General features: G+C 41.6%; 1 protein-coding gene and 1 long non-coding RNA gene across 5 annotated transcripts in view; one reads left to right on the plus strand and one right to left on the minus strand.

Annotated features, from left to right (window-relative positions):
• Positions 1 to 544: 544 nt before the first annotated feature.
• The window catches only part of ST14 (ST14 transmembrane serine protease matriptase), a 132,329-nt gene continuing 106,718 nt past the window's right edge, over positions 545 to 26,155 (minus strand). For all 3 annotated transcript variants that reach the window (XM_085864967.1, XM_085864949.1, XM_085864957.1), the window contains 5 exons: positions 23,153 to 23,269; positions 18,666 to 18,852; positions 12,744 to 13,018; positions 8,741 to 8,877; positions 545 to 1,368 (listed from right to left, as the gene is read on the minus strand). In XM_085864967.1, coding sequence (XP_085721093.1) covers positions 1,198 to 1,368; positions 8,741 to 8,877; positions 12,744 to 13,018; positions 18,666 to 18,852; positions 23,153 to 23,269 — 887 coding nt within the window. In that variant the 3' untranslated portion in view covers positions 545 to 1,197. The remainder of the gene's footprint in view (positions 1,369 to 8,740; positions 8,878 to 12,743; positions 13,019 to 18,665; positions 18,853 to 23,152; positions 23,270 to 26,155) is intronic.
• Positions 15,355 to 25,496, plus strand: LOC147031558 (uncharacterized). Of its 2 annotated transcripts, none has more exons than XR_015053547.1 (3): positions 15,355 to 17,834; positions 18,631 to 18,872; positions 24,776 to 25,496. It is a non-coding gene; the product is annotated as an uncharacterized LOC147031558 (long non-coding RNA). The 2 variants fall into 2 exon arrangements; XR_015053548.1 differs by lacking the exon at positions 24,776 to 25,496 and adding an exon at positions 20,446 to 22,074.

The raw sequence follows: 26,155 nt of genomic DNA on the forward strand, positions 1-26,155 counted from the left end.
CAACATCCAACTCAGGATGTGGAATCCTTTAGGAAGAGACTGATGACTTTTAGCATAGCTAAACGATCACTCACCTTTGTGCTGTCTTGCCTGGGTTTGATTCCCGACCTGGCTATAAACTGTTGGATTAATGCTTACAGGCAGGGCGTTGCATTGCAAAGTGCACCATCCCGTGGAAGTATGTTAATTTAGGTGTCCAATCTGCTTCCATTAATTGCTGGTAGATGTTAAAGATCCCAAGGTGTCTTTCGGAAAGAGTAAACAAGTTATCATCGTCACCCTGAGTAAATTACAAATCCTGCCACCTTTAGTCAAATGCCAGGCCTAGCCAGTTGACTCAATAAAGACTTGGGCCAAAAATGTTCCCTGGCTGATCCCACAACAATGTAGGAACAACGGGGGCCATTAAATAGCAGTAATAGTCGAGATGCTGCTGAAATATGGTCATTGTTGCCCAAAAGATTATCTTCACCAGATCCTTACATGGGTAAAAACTCCCAGAAAAGGCAAAATGTATGAACAGCTGTCAAAAACAACAACAAAATCATGAAATTACTTTTATTAAAATGACTTTTTCAAAAAATTGTGACAGAAATCACACCACATATTTGAGCCAGATAACACCCAGCATAATGTTAAAAGTAAATGTAAAAATCAAGTTGAACACACCACAGGTTTTGCAACATGCTGAAGAAGGAAAAATAAGACTTCTTTTTTTTTTGGCAGATATACAGGAGTGCATTGCAATCTAAGATGCAAAATCCAAGTGGTTGATTCCCCCCCCCCTTGAGAAACTTGGAAATTACATCAACAAACAAACATGGGTACACAATGACCCGACTAGCATGTTGTGCAAAATCCAGATCAAAATTAAAACAAAGCATTGAGAAAATATTTACAATATTTGGTATTCTGAAAAAAAATATCCCCAGTTATTCTAGTATTGTAATGCACTATACAAAAAAAATTCAATAATTTGTCAAATATATATAAACAGAGGTTTTTTTCCTTTCACTTAACTCCTCCCGCCCCCCCCCCAACCTCACCCGCATACTTCACTTTAAACTAGCCCACGATTCCCATCCCAGTTATTTCCCCACCTTCAACTGCATTCCCGATCCTAACACATCCTCACATGAGGGTAAACACTCGCTCCATGACTGGTTCAATCCCTTCCCCCTCTCAACTCCTTCCATGTCAGACTTCATTGTCTGTGTTGGTGTAAATCCATGAACGCACGGTGGTAACACGAGTATACAATCCTGGTTTATTGGCACGAGCACACCCTTCACCCCAACTCACTACACCAGCCAAGAACCAGTGTCCACTCGGAAGTTCTACACACACCAGGGGGCCACCAGAGTCTCCCTGTATGGAAACAACACATCAAATATATTACACGATTTTATCAACAACGATTAAGTAAACCATCTCAAAATTTCAGTCTATATAAGAGATGCGCTAGTGGAGGTTCAAGCGGTTGAAAAAAAAAAAAAATATATATATATATATATATATATATATATATATATATATATATATATATATATATATATATATATATATATATATATATATATATATATATATACGACCATCTAAATAATGGGACAAACCCCTCCACTTTTCAGGGTCTTGGGGAATGCCAAAGCAGCATCCTCGGCAAGCAACTCCACTGTGCCATTTGTAATTGCCTTCCCAGCAACGTGAGTTGAGACAGGAATTTTGATTTTGGCCCATGTGCCAGTGGGATTCGGTGATTTTGGCCAATGGGATAGCTGAAAGGTGAGTGGTGGTATCTCTGGGTTGTCCTGCATATCCCCTCTAACTAATAAATCACAAAAAAGAATATATGCAAAAGTGCCTTCTCAATACGTATGCAAACTATAAATGTTTGTGAAAAACACACACACATGTACTGCAGTGGCCTGCAAAAGTATCCATCCCCTCCCAATAATACCACATTTAGATAAATTATTTAGAAACAATTTTTCCAAATGAACTGTTATGCTATAAACACTGTTATGTCAACACACAGCACTGTGATCAAACTAAACATTACTGAAGATGTAGGGAGAGAGTGGACACAGTCGGTCCAAGGTGGAGTGACCTAGTATGAATTCAAATTGGTGATCTGAGATGAGGCCATTGGAGAAAAGGAAGGATTTCATATCGACTGTGATGATGGACTCCATGACCTTGGTGATCATTGGAAGTAAGCTGATAGATCTGTAGTTAAGGGGATCAGTTTTTACACCTTTTTATGTAATGCAATGATGTTGGTTGATTTCTAAGCAGATGGAAGATGACTGATGGTAACTGATAAGGTGAAAACAGCAGAAAGAGGAAGTGCAAGAGCAGCAGAGCAAGTGTTTAGGACACGTGAGCTGGTGCCATCCGGTGCAGTCGCAGAGTCGAGGGTTGACAAACTTCTCCACCTTCTCAGGTGCAAAAGACACATGGCCCAGGAGCAGTTGAGGATGGCAGGGAAGGATGGGTCCAGAGTGCAAGGGGTAGGGAACACAAGATTTGGAGCACTTGGACACAAGTAAACACAGAATTGAGGCATTCATTCTTCTTAGGAGTACAGTTGGCTGTGGTGCCATTTGAAGTGAGGTGAGGCATGGAAGTGGAGCGTACACCAGAGACAAACTTAAACAAGGTGCCACCAGGTCTTAGAGGAGGGAGACAGGTCTGAAAGTTCAATCTTGAGGCTGGACAGATGTTGTTTTCTGGCTCTCCTGAGAGTGGAGACACATTTGTTGCAGGCTCTTTGGAATGATCTGGGATTGTCTTAGGTTGCATTTGCTTTCCAGGAAGGATGGCAAGTTATTTCAGAGCGACTGCCTCACCACAAGATTCAGGGTAACATGGCCAGAAGAAGGGTGGGATAACTGAAGAGAAGATGCGATGAATTTGTGCTTAAGAGAGCAGGCTTCTGTGGAAGAATTCGAAGGCTGAGTTACTATTTGGGGCGGTAGATATCGGAGAACAGTCCTGAAGTGAGATGGCTGCTTGCAGTCCCTGGCAGGGACTGGGTGCCAATCTGTTTGAATGAAATACTAGACTCACCGGCACTGAGGAAGCTCTCTGAGAATAGCCAGAGACATGTTGACTCTCACAAGCATATGATTAGATGAACCAATTGGAGCAGAGGGAGAGCAGGAGACATTTGTAGGAAAGTTAGTAATCATCAAGTCCAGAAGGGAGGATTTGACATTGGGAGAGATCTGGGTCGGAGCGTTCACAGATTGAATCAGTCCCATGGAGTCACAGAAGTCTTTGCTGAAGTGCCATGGCTGGTGAGAAAGGTACCAACACCCATCCAATTTTCATGATGACAATTGAAATTGCCACATATGAGGAAGAGAGAGAGAGAGTTGGGATGAGAGGTTAAAAATTGGGCAGTGGTGTCTGAGAGAGAGAGAGAGATGTAGATGAAGTCGTCACTGTTTTGGAGGACAGTACAACACAGCCAAACAAGAGGTGGCAGAAGAGGGGAAGTCGCAGCCAAAGGTAATCCTGGGGGTTGGGATGTGTGATCAGTATATGGCAGTGAGAAATTGAGTTGTCGATGTAAGGTGAAACTCTGCCATAAGGGCGGAGCTCAAGCCCATGAAATCAGAGAAGACAATAGCCAAGGATAGACACTAATGAGTCAGGGATGTCTTGTGGGAGGAATGATTCTGTTAAACAGATGACCATCTTCACCATCTTGACAAGTATAAACAAGGTACGATTTAACACGGAAAATTAGACGAATCCACAATCAGCAACAGGAGATGAAAATATAACAGAAAACCCTGACGGATCCGGTTCGTAAACGTAGCTTTGATCGAGTGGAATGAGCGGATGCAGAGTCGACCTACATGTGGACAACCCCAAAGCGGAAGTCTCTGCTGATTAATTTTTTAGGTAACTTTTACAGGAGTCATGAGTCGACTTCATGGGTTCCCTCTGAGTCCCACTCCCCCCCCTGCCCCCTCCCCCCCTGCCCCCTCCCCCATCTTTTCCATGCACATGTAACAAATAGATGGCTGGAAAGTTGCATATACTGCTGAATGGTACATTTCTTTCGCACAAGTATGTGAAGTGAAAATTTTGTGGATGACCCTTTAATTTGATTCATCCATCCACATAAAACATTTCATCAGCAGTTTTCAAACTCTCATGCAAAATATCGGAGTAGCAGGGGCTCATCCCAGGATGAGGTAAATCTCAATAAGTTGGATTTTATCATCTTTGCCAAATCCAGTCTCTGCCATACAAAAAAAAAGAAAAAAAAAAGCTGAACACATGATTGTTGTTGATGCGATATATTTATGTGACACCATGAGACACAGATGAGGTTCAAACCTTTGATAGAGATAAATGCTGATATATAATTACATGTTCATTTAATTGTGACCGGATCACGTAATGCTGCATCGTGGCAAATGTTTTCACTTTGGGATCCAACTTGGAAGTAACGATCGCAATTTCAGGGGTATTGTCCACCTAAAGCAGCAATCACTTCATCAAGGTTTAAGGAGCGCATTTGTTGTACTTTGGGCAGTTTGAAACCGATTGCGTAGTTGGGTCATGCAAATGTCCTGAGTGGGAGTCGTTACCCCGAGACATCCACTTCTTGACAAATTTCTTGTTGATCCAGTGGCTTGGTGTCTTCTGAGGTCATAACAGTTCCTCTCCTCATGTTAAAGAGCCTTGTAACATGGATAATGGAAGATGAGCTTGAAGGTGTCCAATTATTTGATTCCTCTCATTTTATGACAGACGTGGCACTGTAATATGGATTGTTACCTCCACACACTGAAGGTGGATGGAGGTTGTGTTTTCACCCCTGTCTGTGTGTCTGTCTGTCCGTTTGTGTACAGGATATCTCAAAAAATTGTGGACAGATTCGGACGAAACAAGGTGGGAAGGTTGGGTGTGTGACAATGAAGAATTCTTTGAATTTAATGAAGATCCGAATCCAGTTCTGAGAATTTTAAAGCGATTTTTCACCATTGAGTGATAGGGCTAAAACAGATAGCCGTGGCCAAAAATATTGCCACCCTTGCACTTTTTTTTCAAAGAACTCACAATTTTCTCAAAAAATAAGTTGAAATTGACAAAATAATTTGGTCTCAATTCTTTATTTCACTGTTAATATTACAGAACCTTTGTTTTGGATTCAGAACTTTATATATCCTTTTAAATCAGAAAATGAAAAGAAATGCCATTGACAATATTATTGACACCTTCAACGTTATATTTGGTAGCACAGCGTTTGGACAAAATAACTGCAGTCGAGTGCTTCCTCGAGCAATTAATGAGTTTCTTACACTTACATATACAGTATACATATACATTATACATGTATACATATACTACTGGCAGTTTGACCCACTCTTCTTGTGCAAACTGCTCCAGTTCTCCCAGATTTGAAGGGTGCCTTCTCCCAACTGCTGTTTTCAGATCTCCCCACAAGTGTTCAATGGGATTTAGATCTGGACTCATTGCTGGCCACTTCAGAACAGTCCAGCATTTTGGCTTGAACCATTCCTGCATGCTTTTTGAAGTGTGTTTGGGGTCATTGTCCTGCTGCACGACCCATGACCTTCAATAGAGACCCAGATTTCTGACAATTCAAGGCACCCAGTGCCAGAGACAGCACAGCAACCCCAAAACATCACTGAACCTCCTCCATGTTTGACTGCAGGGAAGGTGTTCTTTTCTTTGAAGACTTCATTTTGTTTTCTGTAAACACAGAGATGATGTTCACCAAAACACAAACACAGAGACACAGCTTCACCAAAAAGCTCTAATTTGGTCTCAACTGTCCACAAGACATTCTCCCAGAAGGATTTTGGCTTGTTCAGGTGTGTTTTGGCAAACTCCTGTCAGGCTTTCTTATGTCTCCCTCTCAGCAGCGGGGTCCTCCTGGGTGTCCAACCATAGAACCCACTTTCATTTGGTTGGCGAAGGAAGGTACTGTCGTACTGTCGTAGGTTGTGTCTGAAGGTCAGGTTGAATCAGTTTGGCAGTTGATCGAGGTGCTTTCTCCACCATTTGAACAATCCTTCTCTGCAATCTTCAATCAAGTTTCCTCTTGCGGTCACGTCCAAGGAGGTTGGCGACAATGCCATGGGCCTTAAACTTCCTGATAACATTATGTACGGTGGACACAGGAACATCAAGGTTTCTGCAAATGGACTTGTAGCCTTGAGCTTGTCCATGCTTGGCTACAATCTTGTGTCTGACCTCCTCAGACAATTCTCTGGTTTTATTTCTTTTCTCCATGCTCATTGCGGTACACAATGACACAAAACAGCATAATGACTCCTTTTCTCAGTTCAAACTGGTTGAATGGGTGCTTTTTATATTGCAGGGACCTGCAACTCACCACAGGTGAGTTCAATTCCAAAGTAAAGGAGAATCACCTGCTTGAAATCTAATTCTTTCTAACAACTTCTAAAAGGTGCTAATAATATTGTCTGGGCCATTTTATGATTTCTGTGTGAAATAAGCGAAGATTTACTAATTTTTTGAGCTTTTTTTGTTTTGTTCCACTGCAAACTAAAGAAATACATTTGTGGATATGAACAGATTTTTAAATTTCAACAATTTTCTGGAAGAAATGGTTCATTATTTGAAAAAAGTGCAAGGGTGCCAACATATTTGGCCACAACTGTATGTAGCATGATATCTCAAAAAGTTGTGTACGGATTTGGCCAAAACTTTGTGGATGAGTTCGGGATATGATAAGAAGAAGCCGATTACATTCTAGTTCAGGTCCGAATCCAGATCCAGCTGATCAGTGGGATACAAAATGTAAACCAATAAGCCTGGCAGAGGAATGTGCTCTTCTGAGTGCCCTCCGAATGAAATCAGGTAATCAGTGTGTGTTTTAGATGATCCACATGCTGGTGTTTCAAAGATAGTTTCGAATGTGCTCAGAAATTCCTCATGTCACCTCTTAAAATCTCAGGGTGTACAAGTTGCACGTGGCAATTACATTACGTAGAAACTTGCAACCCGCTGTTCTGCACATCCCTTGTGCCAATACGGCACTTGGAATGAATGCTGGAACAGTCCTTCAACAATTATATAACAAGAAATAACAGGGAAACTAGACACAAGAGGAGGCCATTCAGCACATCATGCCTGCGCCACAACACCAGACCAAATATATCCGTCAAAACAACGTAACTTCATTGGAGGAATGAGGGGATGAGAACAATGTGGCATGCTCATGGATATCCCAAGGGTCCTAAAAAAAACTTCTTTTGTAAAAAAAATGGTCTAATATACTTATTTTAATTATGAAAAAAATATATTTTTCAACGGGGGGGGGGGGTTATGGGTGAGAAATATAAAACACACACCACACATACCACACATTATCCCTTGGCAATACCCCCAACAGACGTGACACTGTACAGATGCAAAAATTACCCATCCATACTCAAGCCACTTAAAAGTCCTGCTAATATCCCGATACCCCTCGATCTCCAATACTTCCATCTACCTATCCAATTCCAATTGAAACGTATCAACTGTTTCTGCTGCCACTACCTTTCCAGGGAGACCATTCCATGCATTAACTACTGAGTGAAAGACCCCTGCCTTACTACCATCTAACTCTCCTCTTCTTTACTCTCAGGTATGGCCCCCTGTTCTTATCACTGTCTATTCTGCTGAATAATTAATCTGCACTTATTTTATCTATACCCTTCATTATCTTAAACATCTGCATCATATCTCGTTGTAACCGTCCCCTTTATAATGTATAAAGCCCCTATCTCTTTCATCCACTCCTCATAGCTGAGTCTTGCGAGGCCCAGAATCAATCTTGTAGCCCTACCACATACTCCCTTGATGGAATATATGTCCTTCCTGAGTTGTGACAAAAACTGCACACAATATTCGAGATGGGCCTCACTAAATTCCAATGTCTTGTGTTAAAACCGAACAATATTTTTTGTTTGATTTTTTGATGGCAGAAAGTATACATTCAGATAAAACAAGTTAACCAATATCTTCTACACATTTTGTTTCATTAAAAAAAGGATATTTGAGTCGTAAGTTGCATGTTAGTGAAGATAAAACAAGATGTGTTGCATTGGGAGGCATGCCGTTTTATTAGAACTTATCAACATTAAATTTTGTTGGAGCAAACCTTTACTTCTCGAGTGTAAAATGCAGTCGATAACAGTCATATCTGTTTTTCGAAAAAAAAATGTTGTTTCTGACAATGTTCAATTTGGATTCAATTCTGTCTTGCATTTCCGTCTGAGCACATGGCTCATGATACCGAGATCCCAGGATCAATTCCCACGTGTAGATACACACATTGTTCACTAGTCATTGTAATTCATGTATTAGACACAGCATCTGGCATATGATAAAATGGACAAGGTCATCCATGAGCACTAAACATGCAGAAGCATATATATATATATATATATATATATATATATATATATATATATATATATATATATATATATATATATATATATATATATATATATATATATATATATACATATATATATATATATATATATATATATATATATATAAATGTATATATATATATATATATATATATATATATATATATATATATATATATATATATATATATATATATATATATATATATATATATACATATACATATGTGTGCATGGATGGGGGTTACAGCTTAGCACAGAGAAAAAAAGGGGAACTTAAACAAAGTTGATGGATTTACCTGGCAGGCATCAATACCTCCCTCCAGGAAGCCAGCACAGAGCATTCGGTGGGTAGTATCTCCATCCATCAGTTTTTTACAGAGGGTGTCATTCATAATATTAACGTCAGCTTTCTGCAGAACCCTCGCTGCTGGACCTGCACAACAAAACAGAAGAAGATAAAATATCAAAAAAACCGACCATCTCTTCCTTGTTTGCAGACATTTTGGCTTACCATCCCACCATCCTTTTAAATATTTTTAAATGTTTTTGTAATCACTATTCTTTCATGCTCATATTTCGTGCTCTTTGTTTGAAGGTTGCCATCGTATTGCGATCTCGTTTGTTTCGAGTTCCAGTATAGTCCTTCCATCTTTCTTTCACCTGCGTTTGTTAAATATTTTCCTGTTCTAATCTTATCGACCCCGATCCTTGACGTAAGGTTTACTGTGATCTCCTTGATCTTTCCAAAAAGATATCTTCTTTTTTCCCCGCTCTGCTGTCACTTTCTATCTCGATGCATGCCTCTTTGAAATACATATCTTTGTCTTTCCTCACCTGTTGTTGGAAGTTGGCATTTAGTTACTTCATGGCCTCTCTCAATACACCTTTGGTTTCTGTCTCTTCTTCTGTCTGCAATATTTATTGCCTCTTCTGACAGCCATTTAGTATTCTTCTTTCTGCTTGCTTTTGGGATGTTGTTTTTAGCCTCTTCATTTACAACGTCTTCAACCTTTTCCACAATTAATCTGGCATTCTGTCAACCAAGTTCAGCTTGACAAAACGTTTTTTTTTATGACCTTTATTGCATATCGTTTAGAAACGTTTTCAACTGGAGTTGCAGGTTTTTCGTAGCTACAGGTTTCATGACCAGAAAAGAACATGATGTAATCATCACATTGAAACTTCCCCAAACCAGACCATTTAAGTTCATTTATCCAAACAATTTGTTCTCGGCCTCTTCATTTCTTTCTTGATAACATCTAACTTTCCCTGATTCATTGACCTTACAATTCCATGTTCCAATTGCGTGAACATTTGAGAAGCTCAGAGCTCGACTTTCAGTTTGATCGACATCAGCGAGTGGATTCCCTTGCGGGTTTGATCCAGTCCCGTCATAATGGCCAGTCCAACTCATCAAAAAGCTTTGCTCTTCCCCAGTCGACCTTTGGGAGCTTTCACACCTGGAGGGGCTCACCATATCCTTATCTCTTAGATTTCTAATCACGATTGCTTTCTTGGTACGTTTGGAAGTGCTTTGCCATTGCCTTTTTTGGGGTAGTGTCTATATTAGGTGGTTGATACTAGTCATTGTTCTCGATAAGAGAATCCTCTGCTGAGTATGAAGGCCATGCAGCCATTACTGACTATGTGCAAGGTGCCTTGTATGGCTATCCACTACCTGCTCCCATGGCTTCATATATAGCCCTGGTTGGGAGGCTAAAATGGGGTAGTACACCTTGCCCAAGGTGGTCCACTGGTCAACGAATGCAACAGCCACTGTCTTTAAGAAGGATTGCTGTCTTTACTCCGTTAAATCCTTAGCCTTTGGTTTCAAAACCTGAACCGCAAGGCAGTGGCGGATTTGGATTCAGTTTCCTTCTCATAGATGAGGTGCATACCGAGGTAACAAATCCCATCTGCCAAAAGTAACCGGTTTTTAAGATGTCAGGGATTCGCCTTTCACCTCTATATCCGTGAATGAAAAATAAACCCTCGTCTTTGAAGGCCGGTGCGAAGCTAGACCATTTGAGGCTATTTGACACGATCAGCCATTGGAGCATTTTTACACACTTTGACAGCTTATCCTCAACGTCATTTCCTCGCACAACAGTCCATGGGGGTCGGAAGGAGGACTACCCAACCCTTAAAGCAGCTCATCAACACACCCATCTCGAGAATACCGGATGCTCGTAACCCATTCGTCCTCAAGACCTCTGCTTCTGACACTGGCATTGGAGTAGTTGCTCTTTTCCAGCGACATTATCACAAACTCTTCCCTGTGAGTTTTGCAAGTGAGAAGCTGATGAAGAGAGAGAAGTACTCAACCATGGAGAAGGAAGGCCTTGCTATTGTGTTGTGGAATTTAGAGACTTATGCTGTATCTCTTTGGGAATTTGGGCTGAACATATTTTTCAGACAGATTATCAGCCATTGGTATAAATGGATAAGACAGTTTCTCAATTACAGAATCATGAGATAGGGCAAAACTATTGCAAAACTGCAAAACTATTGCGTTACACCAGAACTGATTAAGGGTACAGATGAATTTAGGAAGAGAGTTTAAATTTGATCTTAAATATTTCCTTGTTGATGCGTGCGTCGATTTTGATTTTCATCACATTTCATGACTGTTTTGGTGAAGAATTTGTGTCGGTTTGGGTAATAATATTTGTAAAGAGGCAGATCAGTTTTTGACATTTTTGACGTTTTATACATGCTGGTGTACTTACAATTTGCTGCAAAATAAATCGCTGATTACTTAGGTTTATAGAATGTTTCATGAAGCCAGAGGTTACCTGTAAGTACAGAATAAAGTGTAATTTGATAAGTGATGGTGCTCGAAGATAGATTTTATGACCAGTGGAACGATCGATCATGAGTGTTCAATAATCTCGTGTTAATGACCTATTTCAGCTTTCTCAAAGTATTGTGGGGTGACAGTATAAAAACATGGTGAAAGAATGGTAAAAGATATGAGAGCAAGCCAGTCAACTTTTGCTTTATATAGTGCCATGCTGGGGTATCAAGTGTCGCTTTGTTGGTTATTCCTGTGAATAAAATAAAGTTTTGGACTACACTCGACTAACATCCATTTGGCAATCGATAAATCAAAGAACCTTGGTTGTGACGCATGCTCTTCCAAGTGACCCACCAAACTAATAATACACCACAAGTCTGAAGACGACAATGGTTCACGAGCGGTATTTGACGATGTAGATTGTTTCAGAAGTCAAGGATGAGACAATGTGATAATGTTTGACCAAGTTTTAAAAATGATCAACATGATGTGGTACGAGTGACAGGTTATTAGCTGCAAAATGTCGAAAACCCGGTTTCGTTCAACAACTTTCAAAATTTGACCTTTGCATAACCTTTAAAGGTCACAAAACAATGTTGTGGACATTAAAATAAGGAAACAGGATACGTTCTATAGCTTATTGGAGTTAGTTCGTCGAAGAAGGTCGAAAACCCGGTTCGATTCCCACACTTTGAAAATTTGACCTTTGTGAACTTTAAAGGTCAAAGGTCAAGGATTATGACCTTTGGTGCAAAACTTCCTCTGGAACATTCCAGGAACAACATGATGTCATATAGGCTATATGGCATTTCACACTCCTCGGATTATCCATACTTTGATGAAATCAGCGTAAAAACAAACTTGAACGGGGCGCCACGGGCAAGGTGATCGAGATAGAGCAAAATGGTTTCAAGACTTTAGGTGGGGAATGACCTCAATATTTTGCATAAAAAAATATTGTCATCTGACCTCTCAAAGTTTGGGCGGTCATATGATTATGTCAAAATTCACAATTTTCTAAGTTCGTGACCTTGTGACCTTGACCTTGGGATGAAAATGAAAAATCGAGCTCCGTGGTGCTATGCAGGTGCCATTGGGCTAACCAAATACCGAAACCCCTGCCAGATTCGACAAACCCCCTCGGAGAAGATGCAAATTGAAATCGCTATCCCCTAAAAACATGTTTTTTGGGCGTGGTTCAGCCCATAATGGGCGCACCACGCCCATTCTCAGGAAAACACAACTAGATCATGATATAAACCTCCCACCAAAATTTTATCAGGATCGGATCAAAACCCACGGAGCTATGCTCGGGACAAACAGACAGACAGACAGACACACACACACCAATAACGAATATAGTGGTCACTTACTGACTCTGAACCAAAAGAGCAGAGCAATCAGTCATGAAGTGATAATATAAAGAAAAAAAATTAATTCACCATCAGTTAATCATTATCAGTCCATATCTCAGGCCAAGGATATTTGCGATCAATACGAACCTCTCTCCTTTGTTGAACCCCAGCCAGTGATCGTACAGCTCTTGCCCACTGGGAAGTTGTGCGTCATTGCTGGCAGGCATATTGGTCTGATTTGATATGTGTACCTTATTGGAGATTCAAGTTCCAGAAGTGCAATATCAAAGTCATAAGTCCAGCTGTTGTAACTACCGTGAGTTATTATCCTCTTTATATCATGACGAACAACCTCCTCATCATCAAGTGCATTCTGGGAGTGGAGGCCAAAGTAAGCCTTCCAAAGTTTTGGATCTTTGCCTCTATAAGGAGAGAAGGGTGGGAAAGTAAATGGATAGTGATGAGTGCAAGGAAAATATCACATGCATTTCAATGCAAATCAATATAAATTCCATCTCGTTTGCGGTACTCCATTTTGTAAACCGATTGAATGGTCTGGCAGCCTCACAGACTTGAAACTCAACATCAGAGGACACCTCAATAAAGATCCAGTGCACCAACAAAACAAATCCTACAAAATGCTCAACATCTCCCCCAGGAAGAAACTGCCACACCAACACTCAATGGAAATAACCAGGAAATTGACTGCATTTCCTTCTGTGACAGACAAACTTGCTCCAGCTATCGAGCATCATCAAACTTGAACTTCACAATGAACCACAACCAAAGACATGACCACATTAACTCACTGGCAGCACCGGCAGCAGCTTCCCTCTCCACTGACCATGGAAATTAATCTGATTCTGGTTTAATATATGGAACATGTCCTTCAATCCAGGTAAGACTCGCATTCTGACCCTGTCTCTCTGGAAGGTACTCCATTTTGTACCTCATTTATTCTCCAATGACCTGAAAACTGATGTGAAATCATCATGAAATCTTGGTTTATGTAATGAAAATAGGAACAGATCAACTCATTCAGGCTGTACTTGTCAGACTTAATCAGTCACAGAAGCACTCAATGTTTTAAAAAAACAAATTTTTTTAGGTCTTTTTGTTTTTTCCCAGAATACATAATCTTATCAAAAGGAAACCATCTGAAACTGAAACAAACAACAACAAAAAAATACAAAGTCTAGGCTCATAGAAGAGCAAAGTGACAGGCAGTAGAAAATAATGTAGTGACAGTGGGACAGTAGGACAACCTACCAATGAAACAATAAGAATATGAACTAAGGGAAGAAATAGAGGCAAAAAATAATGGAAGGAAACAGCATCATGAAGATAAATGGGGTGAGATCAGTTGGGAGGGGGGAAAGAGATGCTGGTTGAGGTATAATGATGATAGAAAATGCCACAGGCAGGGATGGAGGATGGACTGAAAGGATGGTACCCGACAAACTTGAAGTGCTAGAGTGGAGTGATTGAAGAGACTGCGGAAAAGAGATTCCACAAATGTGAGAAGAGAAGAACAAAGGAATGGAGTGGAACAAAGGAAGAACAAAGGAATTTTGGAGTCCCACAGAGATGGGGTTTGCTGGAAAAACACGACTTGGAGGTACTGGGTCAAGACAAAGGGATGAAAGAGCAGAGGGGAAAAGAACTGAGGAGAGGTGGTAGAAAACCTACCGATTTGTTCGCGGACAGTATAAGGCCATTCGCTTCTGCTTCTTTGGGGGATTTGCCAATGATGACAAAAGATACAAGGTCACAAATATTGAAACTGAACTTCTTCCAGCAATTGATCATGGAAATAAATTGGTGGGTACGTTTGTTTATTCCAGAGAGACAAGGAGAATGTGAGTCTGACCTGGATTGAAGGACATGTTCCATATATTAAACAAGAATGGGATTAATTTTCAGGTCAGTGGAGAGGGAATCTGCTGCTGCTGCTGCTGCTGCTGCTGCTGCTGCTGCTGCTGCCAGCCTATCAATGGGATGTGGAATTATCCTTACTATAATTCACGGACCAGTGTTTGTGTGTTTGCCGTGCTACTCCTCCTTCAGTTCTGGGCCGACTATATCCAGACTTGCTACAGATGATCGGCATGACCTAATTCATGTATAGGGGTGTTTTTATCTTTACCGGTGGTCTCGGGTGGGGAGGGGGGAGAATAGGGGGGAAATCAAATTCTCTCTGTAAATGTGTATCGTGTAGCACCACCTACAGGTGGGGGAGGGTATTACAAGTCTCCACCATTTACAGTGCAGTATTCCTTTCCTGTTTTCCAGTGCAGTGAGATGAATTATAAGTATGTTGTTTTTTAGCAGTGGGTATGTTTTTGCTTCACGCATGTAACCCGGTTTTTTTTTTCTTTGCCGATACACGACCCAAATAAAGGTATGCATCAGAAGAACGTGTTGCATGCTTGGAACAAGATCGCCGGGAGGGTGGGTAATCTGCTTGTTTGGGATAATGTATAGATATCTGCAAACAGGAAAGGAGGGCTTTTCCAGAGGATTGGAGAGGTCATTAATTTATGCAATGAACAGGACTCGGCTAAAGATGCTGCCTAGGAGCATTCCAACTCTACGGAGAGAGAATAGAGGATTCCATTGAAAGATACTCATTGACTGTGTGAGTGAAGAAAGCCAGCGAAGCAGGAAAACAAATGTGTTCTTGTAATCTACAAGAAGAAAGCTTGGCAAGCGGTTCAACAGCATGCCAGACTGCCAAATTCCCAAGATGTGTCTGGAAACAAGGGTGTATGGAAGAAGCAAGGAGGGGTAGTACATTCGACCTTGAGGTAACTGCGTCACATCGCTTTCGTGATTGGTTCAGGCACTGGTTTACACTTGCAACCTCTTACATATGATTCCAAGCAACTGCGTAGTGTCCAGAAGGGGTCACATCCTGGGTAATGGTCTCGGCTGACCAGTGAAACGATATGAGGGTAACTGAATAAACCTGGAGTTGGATTCGCGGTTAGGGTGGCTGGCTTGGGATCTTTGAGTCCTGAGTTTGAGCCCCTGTCGGCTGTTGAATTAACACGATGTGGGGTTGACTCATTCTGTCATCCTTCCGAGGTCGGCAAAATGAGTACCAGTGTGCCAAGGAAGGACTATATATGACAGAGGATGCCCAGTTGGCGACGAGCTTTGGAGGCCAATTTTGAAATGTGGTTTGCCCAACAAAGATCACGGCTGATAGTGAGATCCAGGAGTTTGAGCGACTGACTGCTATAACAGCAACATTATAAAGAGCACCGAGAATGGCACTTAGTCCTCCGCCAGTCTGAAAAGTTTACATTTTGTATCTCACCGATAGGCCAGATGTGGATCCGCACCTTAACCAAAATCTAATCCGCTTATTCCTGTCACCTATGGGTGTGGGGACTCATCCACCTAGTTGTCATAATCCACCCACAACTTTTTCAAATATCATGATGTATATAATGTTTGGCCTCATCTCTCAATGGCAAAGATTCACTTAAAAAAATTAAAAACTTCTAATATCCAGGTCCTGATATGGATCTTCACCAAAATCTCATCGATTATTCCTTGTCACACACCCAATCAGTCCACCAAGTTTGGGAATCCATCTAATTTATTGCCTTCAGTTCATGAATAAAGGTTTATTTCAGTTCCTAATCGCATCTATAGAATGCAGTATGCAGGTATAAAAATATTTAAAATACCAAAATAATAATCTCAGGTGCCAAGATGAACTCATTTTTCAGCTTGGTATATTGATCTTCGGGCCATGGGCGAGTTTGTGTATCAATCACATTCGACACAGACAGTAGAAGACAACAGTGTATATGTGCATGAATAACAAGGACACTGGTACACAATGGACAAAAATATAGTTACACATGGGGTAGTTATCAAAAATGTGGGCCCTTAGCATGGACCACGTGCTGATAGAGGAGACATCATTACCCTGTGCTGGTGAAGCAAAAGGTGGGGTTAAGTGATCGGTGGCGTCCGTGTGCCGTACGTACGTCTGCATTTTAAAAATTCATTTTCTCAGCAACCGCTAGTCTGACACAAATTTTTCCAAATAAGTGCGCCGCCTCCTGTAGAATTTTTCAATGATGATGATGTCATATGTCACGTGGTACAGGCGCCATCTTGGAAAAACTGAAAAACTTTGCACTTCTATATCTCTGAAACTACTCCATGGAAAACATTAAAACGTGGCTCATTGTAATGTACTCCCCACGGGGAATAAGATATGTTAATGATGATGTCATCGCTGCCTTTATTATGACGTCATAATTTCACAAGTGCAACGCTTGATTTTATGCAACGTCAGTATGACAAAAAAATTCTCTGCAATTGTTGAAACCGCTAACCAATCAATGCAAAACTTTAACGAATTGATCAACTACCCATGGGAAATATAGTTTGATAAAAGTGACATCATCGGTCAATGGTCTGGCACAAGATTGAAACAAAGAAGAAAAAAAAAAAAACTTAAAAAAAAAAAAACAACTGTGTCTCAAGACTGCACAGGGTAAGTTATAATCTATGAATACCACCTAGTTTTCACCTGTATCAAGAACTTCAGAGTTAAGTTGGCCTGTTTTTGGATTATGTTGGAAGGTGTGTTATTTGTGATAGAGAGGTTATCAAGGTTAATAATAGTCATCATAATAGTAATCTTTATTGTTCCATATCCAGAGAAATTCCGTCACATGATCTGTCTGAACCAGATATGAACCAGCAAAAGCCAGGCAAGGGGATCCCCAAGAGGGTCATTTATATGAGGTGACCTCTGCAGCATGAGAATGTCACTCCCTTCGCCCCCTCCCTCCAGCATCTGTGCAAGCCCAAGGGCATGACATCATGGCTGCAATCAGTCATCACACTGTAGCAGGGCTCCCTGAGAGGATCCTCATACTGTGGCAGCAAAGACAGCTTCCTATTGGAGGAACCCACTGGCAAGACGAAGTCAACGGGCATTGTATGATTGGCTACACAGGGGGAAGACTCCACCCCAGTGATTGGCATAACAGTGCGAAGATGCCGTCTCAGCCGCATTACGAGAGGGGCAAGAAGAGGTGGGAGGGGTAACTTTTGAGGAGCAAAGGAGCAGCATTTGCTCTTTTCATCTGGGATGCACTGCAGTATCGGAGCTTTACTCTTTCACTGCGGACACTCCATGACATCGGAACTTCACTCTTTTGCCAGGGGTATTCTTGTTGTTGACCACCGTGCTGCTATCTCTGGCCAGTATGAACCTGTTCTGCTCCTCTCTATGCTGTTCCTCCAGAGACTGCAAGTTAATTCTGAAAAAAAACTTTGCCTGTTGTGTGTGTGTGTGTGTGTGTGTGTGTGTGTGTGTGTGTGTGTGTGTGTGTGTGTGTGTGTGTGTGTGTGTGTGTGTGTGTGTGTGTGTGTGTCGGTGTCTTGAGAGGGGATTGTTTTCTTGCATCGTAAGTGTTTAGTTATGTATTATTGTCATTATTAATTGCCTGTCCGTCATCCTGCTGGATCTGTCTGTAAATGTGCCTCATGTCTGAGTCTTCATAATTAAATAAATCCTTATTTTAAAAAAAGATTGTGAATGCCTGCTCCGCCCTCCACCTCCCACTTGTCACTTGATTCGGTGAATTGGACATCCCTGGTGGAAATCGTTAAATCAAGTGAAAACCCTGATAATCAGCGTGGGATTCGTCCATGCTCAGAATCGAACCACTCACCCAATTGCTTTGGTGTGTGACCAACCAAATTTAGCTCTAAGCTCGGCCGTCTTTCGAGGCAAGACCTCAGTGTATGCGTTTTCATGACTGCATGATGGAGAGCGTCCATGTGACAATATTGCATGTATATGGGACTTTATAGAGTATGAATATGGGATCTGAAGTTGATAGCCTATCCATCATGGAGCCATGAGAACAGATGCGAATGTGACACAAGCCAACTCAAACGTGTAAAATAATTTAAAATATCTATGACATATGTTTAATCGTCATCTTACATGCAATACCTTTCTTTCTTTGCTCTACACAACCTTGTCTTAAATCAGGACAAAGTGATACGAAAATAAATGCACATGCTCACCCCTCCTGGAAGCAGTGGCTGGCAGAAACAAGCCAACGTTCAGAGATGATGGACGCACCACAGGTGTGCGTGGGATGAGAAGCATGATACTCCTGCAAATGTAGACTCACCTGCCATGGAAACTCACCCTTCTCAGCATCTTGACCACCAACCACACGAGTTGGTTGGTATACCCTCATACCACAGTCTGCACACAGCACACTTAATGTGAGTGCTCTCCAAATGTGTACACATTATGAATCCAGAAAATAATTCATTTCCTCACAAACCTGAACTTCTAAAGAGTTTATATTGTCCAATAGCATCCAAGCAGCCCTCCCCCTCCGACAAGCTGATAGAGAGCTGGATTCCATTTATATATTTTGACATCTAAATGGTGTCCTGAGGATGCATGTAAGATTATATTAAAAAAAAGATAATATAGAACAGCAAAGAGGACAAGCAAGAACCAACATGCAACGAAGAAGGCTCCCAAGAAGTCTCTACTTCTTCATCTCTCGAAAATCATGCCCTACCTGGCTACGAAGTTAGGCCTGGCTGCAGAAAGCATCCCCAAAGAAAGATTTGAAGATTTAGTTTGTTTGTTTTTTGTATACCTTGTCGAGGCTCATATGAGAGCTAACACAACGCACAGCAAGGGGGGCATGAGACAAGAGGGGCGGGAGTGGGAAGGACAAAACAGTGGGGAACAGAGATGTTAGGAGATCTGTGGAAGGGAGAGAGATGGGGTGAGGAACATGGGGTATACAAGAGGGACATTACAGGGAGTTTCAGGACGGAAAGCAGGGAATTTGAAGGAGGTGGGTTTGGGGTGGATTAACGGCGGTAGAAAAGATCAAGGACTTGGATGGGGGATGATAAGAGGTGGTGTGAACAGCTGTTTTGAAGGCCTGGAGGGAAGAATGGGATTGAACAAAGTGACAAAGTTTATTCCAAAGGTGGGAAAAAAAGAGGAATGAAAGAGTGAAGGTGAGCAGTGATTCGTGGTTTTGGTAGTTTTACCAGAAGGGGGTTGTTGGCGGACCTTGAGCGCCCTGCGAAAATATGGTGGGGACAAATCGCAGACAAAGCGGGGGTGGGGGGGGCGAGACCGGAGAGGAGACGGTAGAAGACAGAAAGACCACCAACCTGCCTGCGGTGAGGGAGTGAGAGGCCCAAAGACTCAGCCTCATCACGAGAGATGCCAATGATCCGAAATGCCTTGGTTTCAACAGCGTGAAGCCGAGAAAGGTGGGAGGCAGGAGCACCAGCCCAGAGGAGAGAGCAGTACTCCATCAGGCTGCGGACGAAAGCTTTGAGGGTATACCAAGTATAGTTAAATATTTCTTGAAGTTTATCCTTAATTTGAGGTTCGTTGTACATTCAAATACACCTTAAGTTTTTCCTTAAACTCAAGAGATCACTCCCCTGTCCTTAAACACCAACCTTTGAGTTTTCAAATGGTGCTCTTCATGGAAATTCATCACGAATAGGTCGGTTATTGCCACATAAGACGTCACGAATGTGTTTTCAGAGACCGCCTCAACCCGCTTGACGCCGACATACCCTTACCTATTATCATTATTATTACATATACCCTTATCTAAAACATTATACCATTATGTAAAATATCCCTTTATCCTTATTTAAAACATGTGCTAAGGAATAACTAGAATTGCACAAAGGATCTTTGATCTCCCACAATATGTTTTAATAATTCATTTATAAACTCCATTGAACTGAATCCCATGATATTTACCATGTGATATCTGGGCCGATGTAAAGGTGTGTTCATTTGCAGGTACTGCAGGTGTAGCTGAATGACTGGTTCGTCCATGCTGCTCGTGTGGTAATACTTTTATGGTACGAACATAGATTACTTAGTGTTCAGGTTATTTAGATACCAATGCTCTCACCAGGAAAAAAAAGATCAATTGCATACGTAATAAATAGATTGAACGTGGTGTGTTGCTGGGTCCATGACTCATCAATCCCATGTCGGAGAGAAACATGTGGGGCATCGTTAAACTCGGGGAAGTCTTTACCCTGTGGACCTAGGTATTACCCAAATTGAGGGATTCGTAACAATTATACACTATTAATCACTGTAGTATTGTAATTAAACATACAAGTACTTCAACAATACACATTATGTAATATCTCTTGTGCTTGAGAAAATTAAGCAGTTCAAGTCCAGTGAATAACCTGAAAATGGTACAAAGCTAAGCATTAAACTACCAGAGGTAAAAAAGTAAAGTTTAGGTTATCAAAAACTGAAAAATAATGTAAATTTCAGAGTTGTTAAAAAAGGCCCTTTTCAGGGAACAAGTAATGGGTGAGCAACTGCAGCTGTTCTGCAGCAATGGAAGTAAATTAAGCCTTGAAAGTTGATGCAAACAATTCCTTCAGGTGTCCCAACTTTTGTTGATTAGTTACAAATCGTCTGTCTGTATAAAAGCAGTGTTGGAACAGACTGTGTTGCTACAACCTCTGAAGCATTATTTGGACAATATTTCACTACAGGAAGTAGTATATTGCTATCATAATGGCGAGAAAAAGACAATTAACAAAGAAGCCAAGGTGTCAGTGAGTACAGTTTCCTACACCATCAAAAGGCACTTGGAAAATGGAGGAAACTCTGACAGGAAGAGGTCTGGCAGACCCAAAGCCACAACACAATCAGAAGACAAGTTTCTGAGAGAACAGCTTGTGTGATAGGCGGCTCACAGGACAGCATCTTCAAACACAGCTTAACACTGGTCGAAGTAAGGAAGTCTCGGTTTCAACTGTGAAGAGAAGACTTAGAGCTGCAGGTTTGACAGATCGAGTGGCAGTAAGAAAGCCATTGTTAAGATGGCAAAATAAGAAAAAGAAGCTTTCCTGGGCCATGAAGTGGACATGAAGCCAGTGGACTACTGAAAACTGGAAGAAGGTCTTATGGACCGATGAATCAAAATTTTAAATCTTCCGTTCATCACGCAGGGTTTTTGTATGCCGTCGAGTAGGAGAAAGGATGGTTCCTCAGTGTGTGACACCAACTGTCAAACATGGAGGAGGAAGCGTGATGATCTGGGGCTCTTTTGCTGGATCCAGAGTCGGCAACTTGCACAGAGTGACTGGCACCCTGAACCAAAAGGGCGACCACAGCATTTTGCAGCGCCATGCAATACCCTCTGGTCTACACCTAGTTGGTCAGGGGTTCATCCTACAATAAGATAACGACCCAAAACATACCTCCAAGCTATGTAAGAACGACTTTAGAAGAAAAGGACAAGACAGTCGGCTTCAAATCATGGAATGGCCAGCACAGTCTCCAGACTTAAACCCCATCGAGCTGGTTTGGGATGAACTGGACAGAAGAGTGAAAGCAAAGCAACCTACAAGTGTAACACATTTGTGGGAACTTCTGCAACAGTGTTGGGAAGAACTCTCCGAACAATATTTGATTTCCATTGTAGAAAGAATGCCACGAGTGTGTTCGGCTGTTATATCTGCAAATGTGGCTACTTTGATGAGTCAAAAATTTAGATTAAATTTTGTTCAACAAAACGATTCCATGATTTCTATTTTTATCTGCAATTGCTTATTTGTTCTATGCTTTAATATCAGAATACATTGAAACATTAAACTGCTTAAATTTCAGTAAAAACGGGATAAATGGGTGTGTTCTAAAACTTTTGACCGTTATATATATATATATATATATATATATACATATATATATATATATATATATATATATATATATATATATATATAATGATATATATATATATATATATATATATAAATATATATATATATAAATATAAATATATATATGTATTTAGATAGTGGTGTGGGGGTGGGGAAGGGGGGAGGGAGATGGTGGTTTGGTGGAGGTGGGAGCGGGAAGGTGGGCAGGGGAGATTATGGTGTAACGGAGCAATTGTGACTATGGATATGTTTGTCTCCTTTATGTATGTATGTATGTATGACTATGTCCTCAAAATGGCACATGGGGAGAAATTAATAGGGCACATGGGCACACCTGGATTCTTAATCCTTCTTTTCAATATTTAATACTTGGGCAATGCTGCGTAACTTTGCTAGTTATCGATAAAACGTGCCTAATTCCAACTGCGGAGTGCATCAGACTGATCAACCATTTTTCCCCTCGAATCCACAGGTGCTTACAGTGCAGTGGCAGACCTTTGGAGCACATCGTTTAAGCACAGTCAGTCATGGACTATTCAAGATAATGTGCCAAATATTGTTCCATTTGAGTGATAAATTAAGATTTTATATTAAATAGAATAGGTTTCCTTTTTTGGGGGGTCACTCTACATGTGGATGCTCCACTCCAGAAAGCCATGGATGCTGATGGGCAGTTTAAATTGGAATACGTAAAAGATGGCAATGGTGTTTGTGAGGACAGAGCCAGCAAAAACACAATAAACCTTGGAAATGAATCACAATCACCGTATATGCAACCATTACAATGCAATGACCATAATGTAAACTCTCACCGCAATTTTCTTCATCGGTGTTGTCCGAGCAATCTGGTTGGTTATCACACTCGGGGTTAATCTTCTTCACACAATCACCATCAAGACATTTAAAATCTTTGTCTGTACAAGTGGAACCTACAACAACAACAAAGAGAAAGCTGTTAACCCTGACTGTAATAATGATGTTCATACAACTACAGAACCCTCCATCAACAATTAGTTTCCCTTCTTCATGCATCCACCCATTATTATCACCTCATACTGGCAAAGAACTGCTACCTATTCAAAAAAAAACTTTTATTAAACAAAAATAGAGGATTAATGATCCTGTAGCTCACCTGGCTGATTGCCAAAAAGTGGCATGATGGATGGATCAGGGTAAAAATAAGAGCTGGATTTAGAATACACAATTTGAGGTCAAATAGTATTGACATAGTGTCCATGAGCCTTAGTTTTTGAGATATTGCCCATTTCCAGCGTGATGTCATCACTTCCGGTTATGTCAAAATTAGCCATTTGATAAGGTGCAACTCCAAGGTGTCTATAATTCATATTTCTCAAGATTTTGCCCACTTTCTGCATTATGACATCACTGGTGGCCATATTATCTTTCGGATCAGCTTCTTTTAATCAAATGTTCCCATAGGTAGTCAATCATATATTTTAAGTTTTGCATTAATTTGTTAAGCGGTTTCAAAGAAGATGAATTTTAACAGTTTTCCTGATTCAATATGGCTGCCAGACCATGTGACCAATGGCACCATTGTCATCAAGATATTGTTACGAATTTGGGAATTTGATTGCACACAACATACAGGTTCCTTTAGTCAGCTATGTCGATAAGTGCTTGTTCCCTAGATAACTCACGGGGGGGGGTGAGAGAGGGGGCGTCACAATTCTTCTTCATTTGATATGACGTCACAATTGACTCTGGAGACCTGAGTATGTTTCCCAGGTGTTTCCCAAGTTATGGCCATTTATGATACGGATGGTCCGATCTAATTGAAATAATGCCCCAATCCAGTCATCGTTTACGCACCTACGGGCCCGTACTAGTTGCTTAAATGTTCAGAAATCGATTAGATGCGCTGCGGATCGATTTAATAGTTAGGGAACGAACAATGGAGACATCCCTCCCCCTCTTCTGCGAAGAGGAAGAACCCTGCCATCCAGTGACTCATGATGTCAACAACTCCCTCCCACCCGTGGCTGAGCGGGGGATGGAGCACGAGGGCATGAGTCATGAGTCACGCCGGGAGTGGGGGAAGGGCGGGAGAAGGATAAGAGGAGATCTTTTCTTTTGTTCGTGTTTGGGCAGAGTTGGAGAAGGGAGTAGAGAGTAGTCGTTCAGCAGACCTTCGGGTCCTGTTTGGCTTGCGTTAGGGTTGAGGCCTTCGGAAGTTTTTTGCTTCAGCTGGCTCAGTGAGCTTCAGCTGAGGCGTGGCTCAGGAGAGCTTTTTGGAGGCTTTTTGCTTTGATGGTTCAGTGAACTTTGGCTTCTGTTTGGCTTGGGAGAGCTTTTTGCTTCGAGCTGCTTTGTTTTGGAAGGAAGTTGAACCGGTTGCTCGGCTTGAGCTGCGAATGGTGGCTTCTTCCTCTTCTTGGTTTGTGGAGCTCTTTGTTCTCCATTTTGCTTCCCAGCTTGGTGCAACTCATCGACCTCTTCTTGGAGGTGGTTCCTCGGGGAAGCGATGCATCGACGGGAAGGATTGGTGCCTCGTCTCACCAGCACATGTTGAGAAGCGCAAGAGGATTCGTGGGAGCTCGGGAAGGATCGCAGCTCACGGCGATTGGATCCAGCTCGCTCTCGCTGGAGCCTGGGTCCGAACAACTTGAAGACCACACGAGTGGAGAGGTTTGAGATAGGCTCTGGGTTTCAGCTCACCTGTCCTCCGAGCTGGAGCTCATTATTAAAGGCCTCTGCCACTATTTATTGGGTGTGTGTGTGTGTGTGTGTGTGTGTGTGTGTGTGTGTGTGTGTGTGTGTGTGTGTGTGTGTGTGTGTGTGCGTACGTGTGTCCGTGGGCCCGTCTAATAAGTCGGAGCTGCTGTTAAGTGCAAGTGACTGTACATAATAAGTAGACGGTTGTAGTTCCTTTGTCGTGCTTTTGTTGCTTGTATAATTGCATAAGTGTTTTGCCTTGTTTAATTGCATACGTGCTTTATTATAATAAATGTCCTTGTGTGAATGTATATCTGTTCATTGCGTCCATTCCCTCATTGAACTGCCCCATCTTGCACTCGGAATATAGTTGGTTTTTAAATCGCCGGTAAAGTGATCGGGTCCAACAGGACTGCGCGATAATACCCCGCTCGGTTATCCCAAAAGGAAGCGAGCTGCTTAAGCCGCTCGTTTGCAACGGTCCCGTTGAGGTACAATCTCTCGGTAACCTACGCGCGCGAATAATTAGGTAAATCGAAGATTTAGCGATCGGACCCTGTAGCGCGGGTAGAGTGCGGACAAGGTTGTGGTGTGATTAAAAACACACCCGTGGCTGGTTTCCGGCGTTGATCCGGAAAGCCGCGACTGGATTGTCCGTTCGGTGGGCGAAGTGACCGCTATTGGTTAGACGCGGTCGTTTGCACGCCGGCGGGTGGAATTCTACAACTATATATTTCCTACGTTTAGTCAATCACATATGTAAAGTTTCGTATCGATCAGTTGAACGGTTTCAGAGTTGATTTATAAAGGTTTTCTTATGGTCTAATAATAATAATATGGCTGCCATACCACATGACTGACGACTGATGATGTCATTGTTAACAGTCTCTATTTCCCTTGGGTCGTTGATCACAAATTTAAAGTTGGTCAAACTGGATTGAAATTCAAGTGCTTTTGGAACCTTTCAACCTTACGATGACCAACTCTTAGGTGGAGGAGGATGAGGACACCATGAGCAAACTTGTGTTCTACCACACATCATTTTAGTCAAGTTTAGCCACAATCCCATCAGCAGTTCTGAGAAGCTGTTTGTGTTTACGGCAAGACGGACGATGCGCCATCCCATAAGCTCACCTGAA

This window comes from Eptatretus burgeri, chromosome 2 (genome assembly GCF_056783735.1).
Source record: "Eptatretus burgeri isolate ZD-2024b chromosome 2, Ebu_testis_v1, whole genome shotgun sequence".
NCBI classification, from domain to species: domain Eukaryota; kingdom Metazoa; phylum Chordata; class Myxini; order Myxiniformes; family Myxinidae; genus Eptatretus; species Eptatretus burgeri.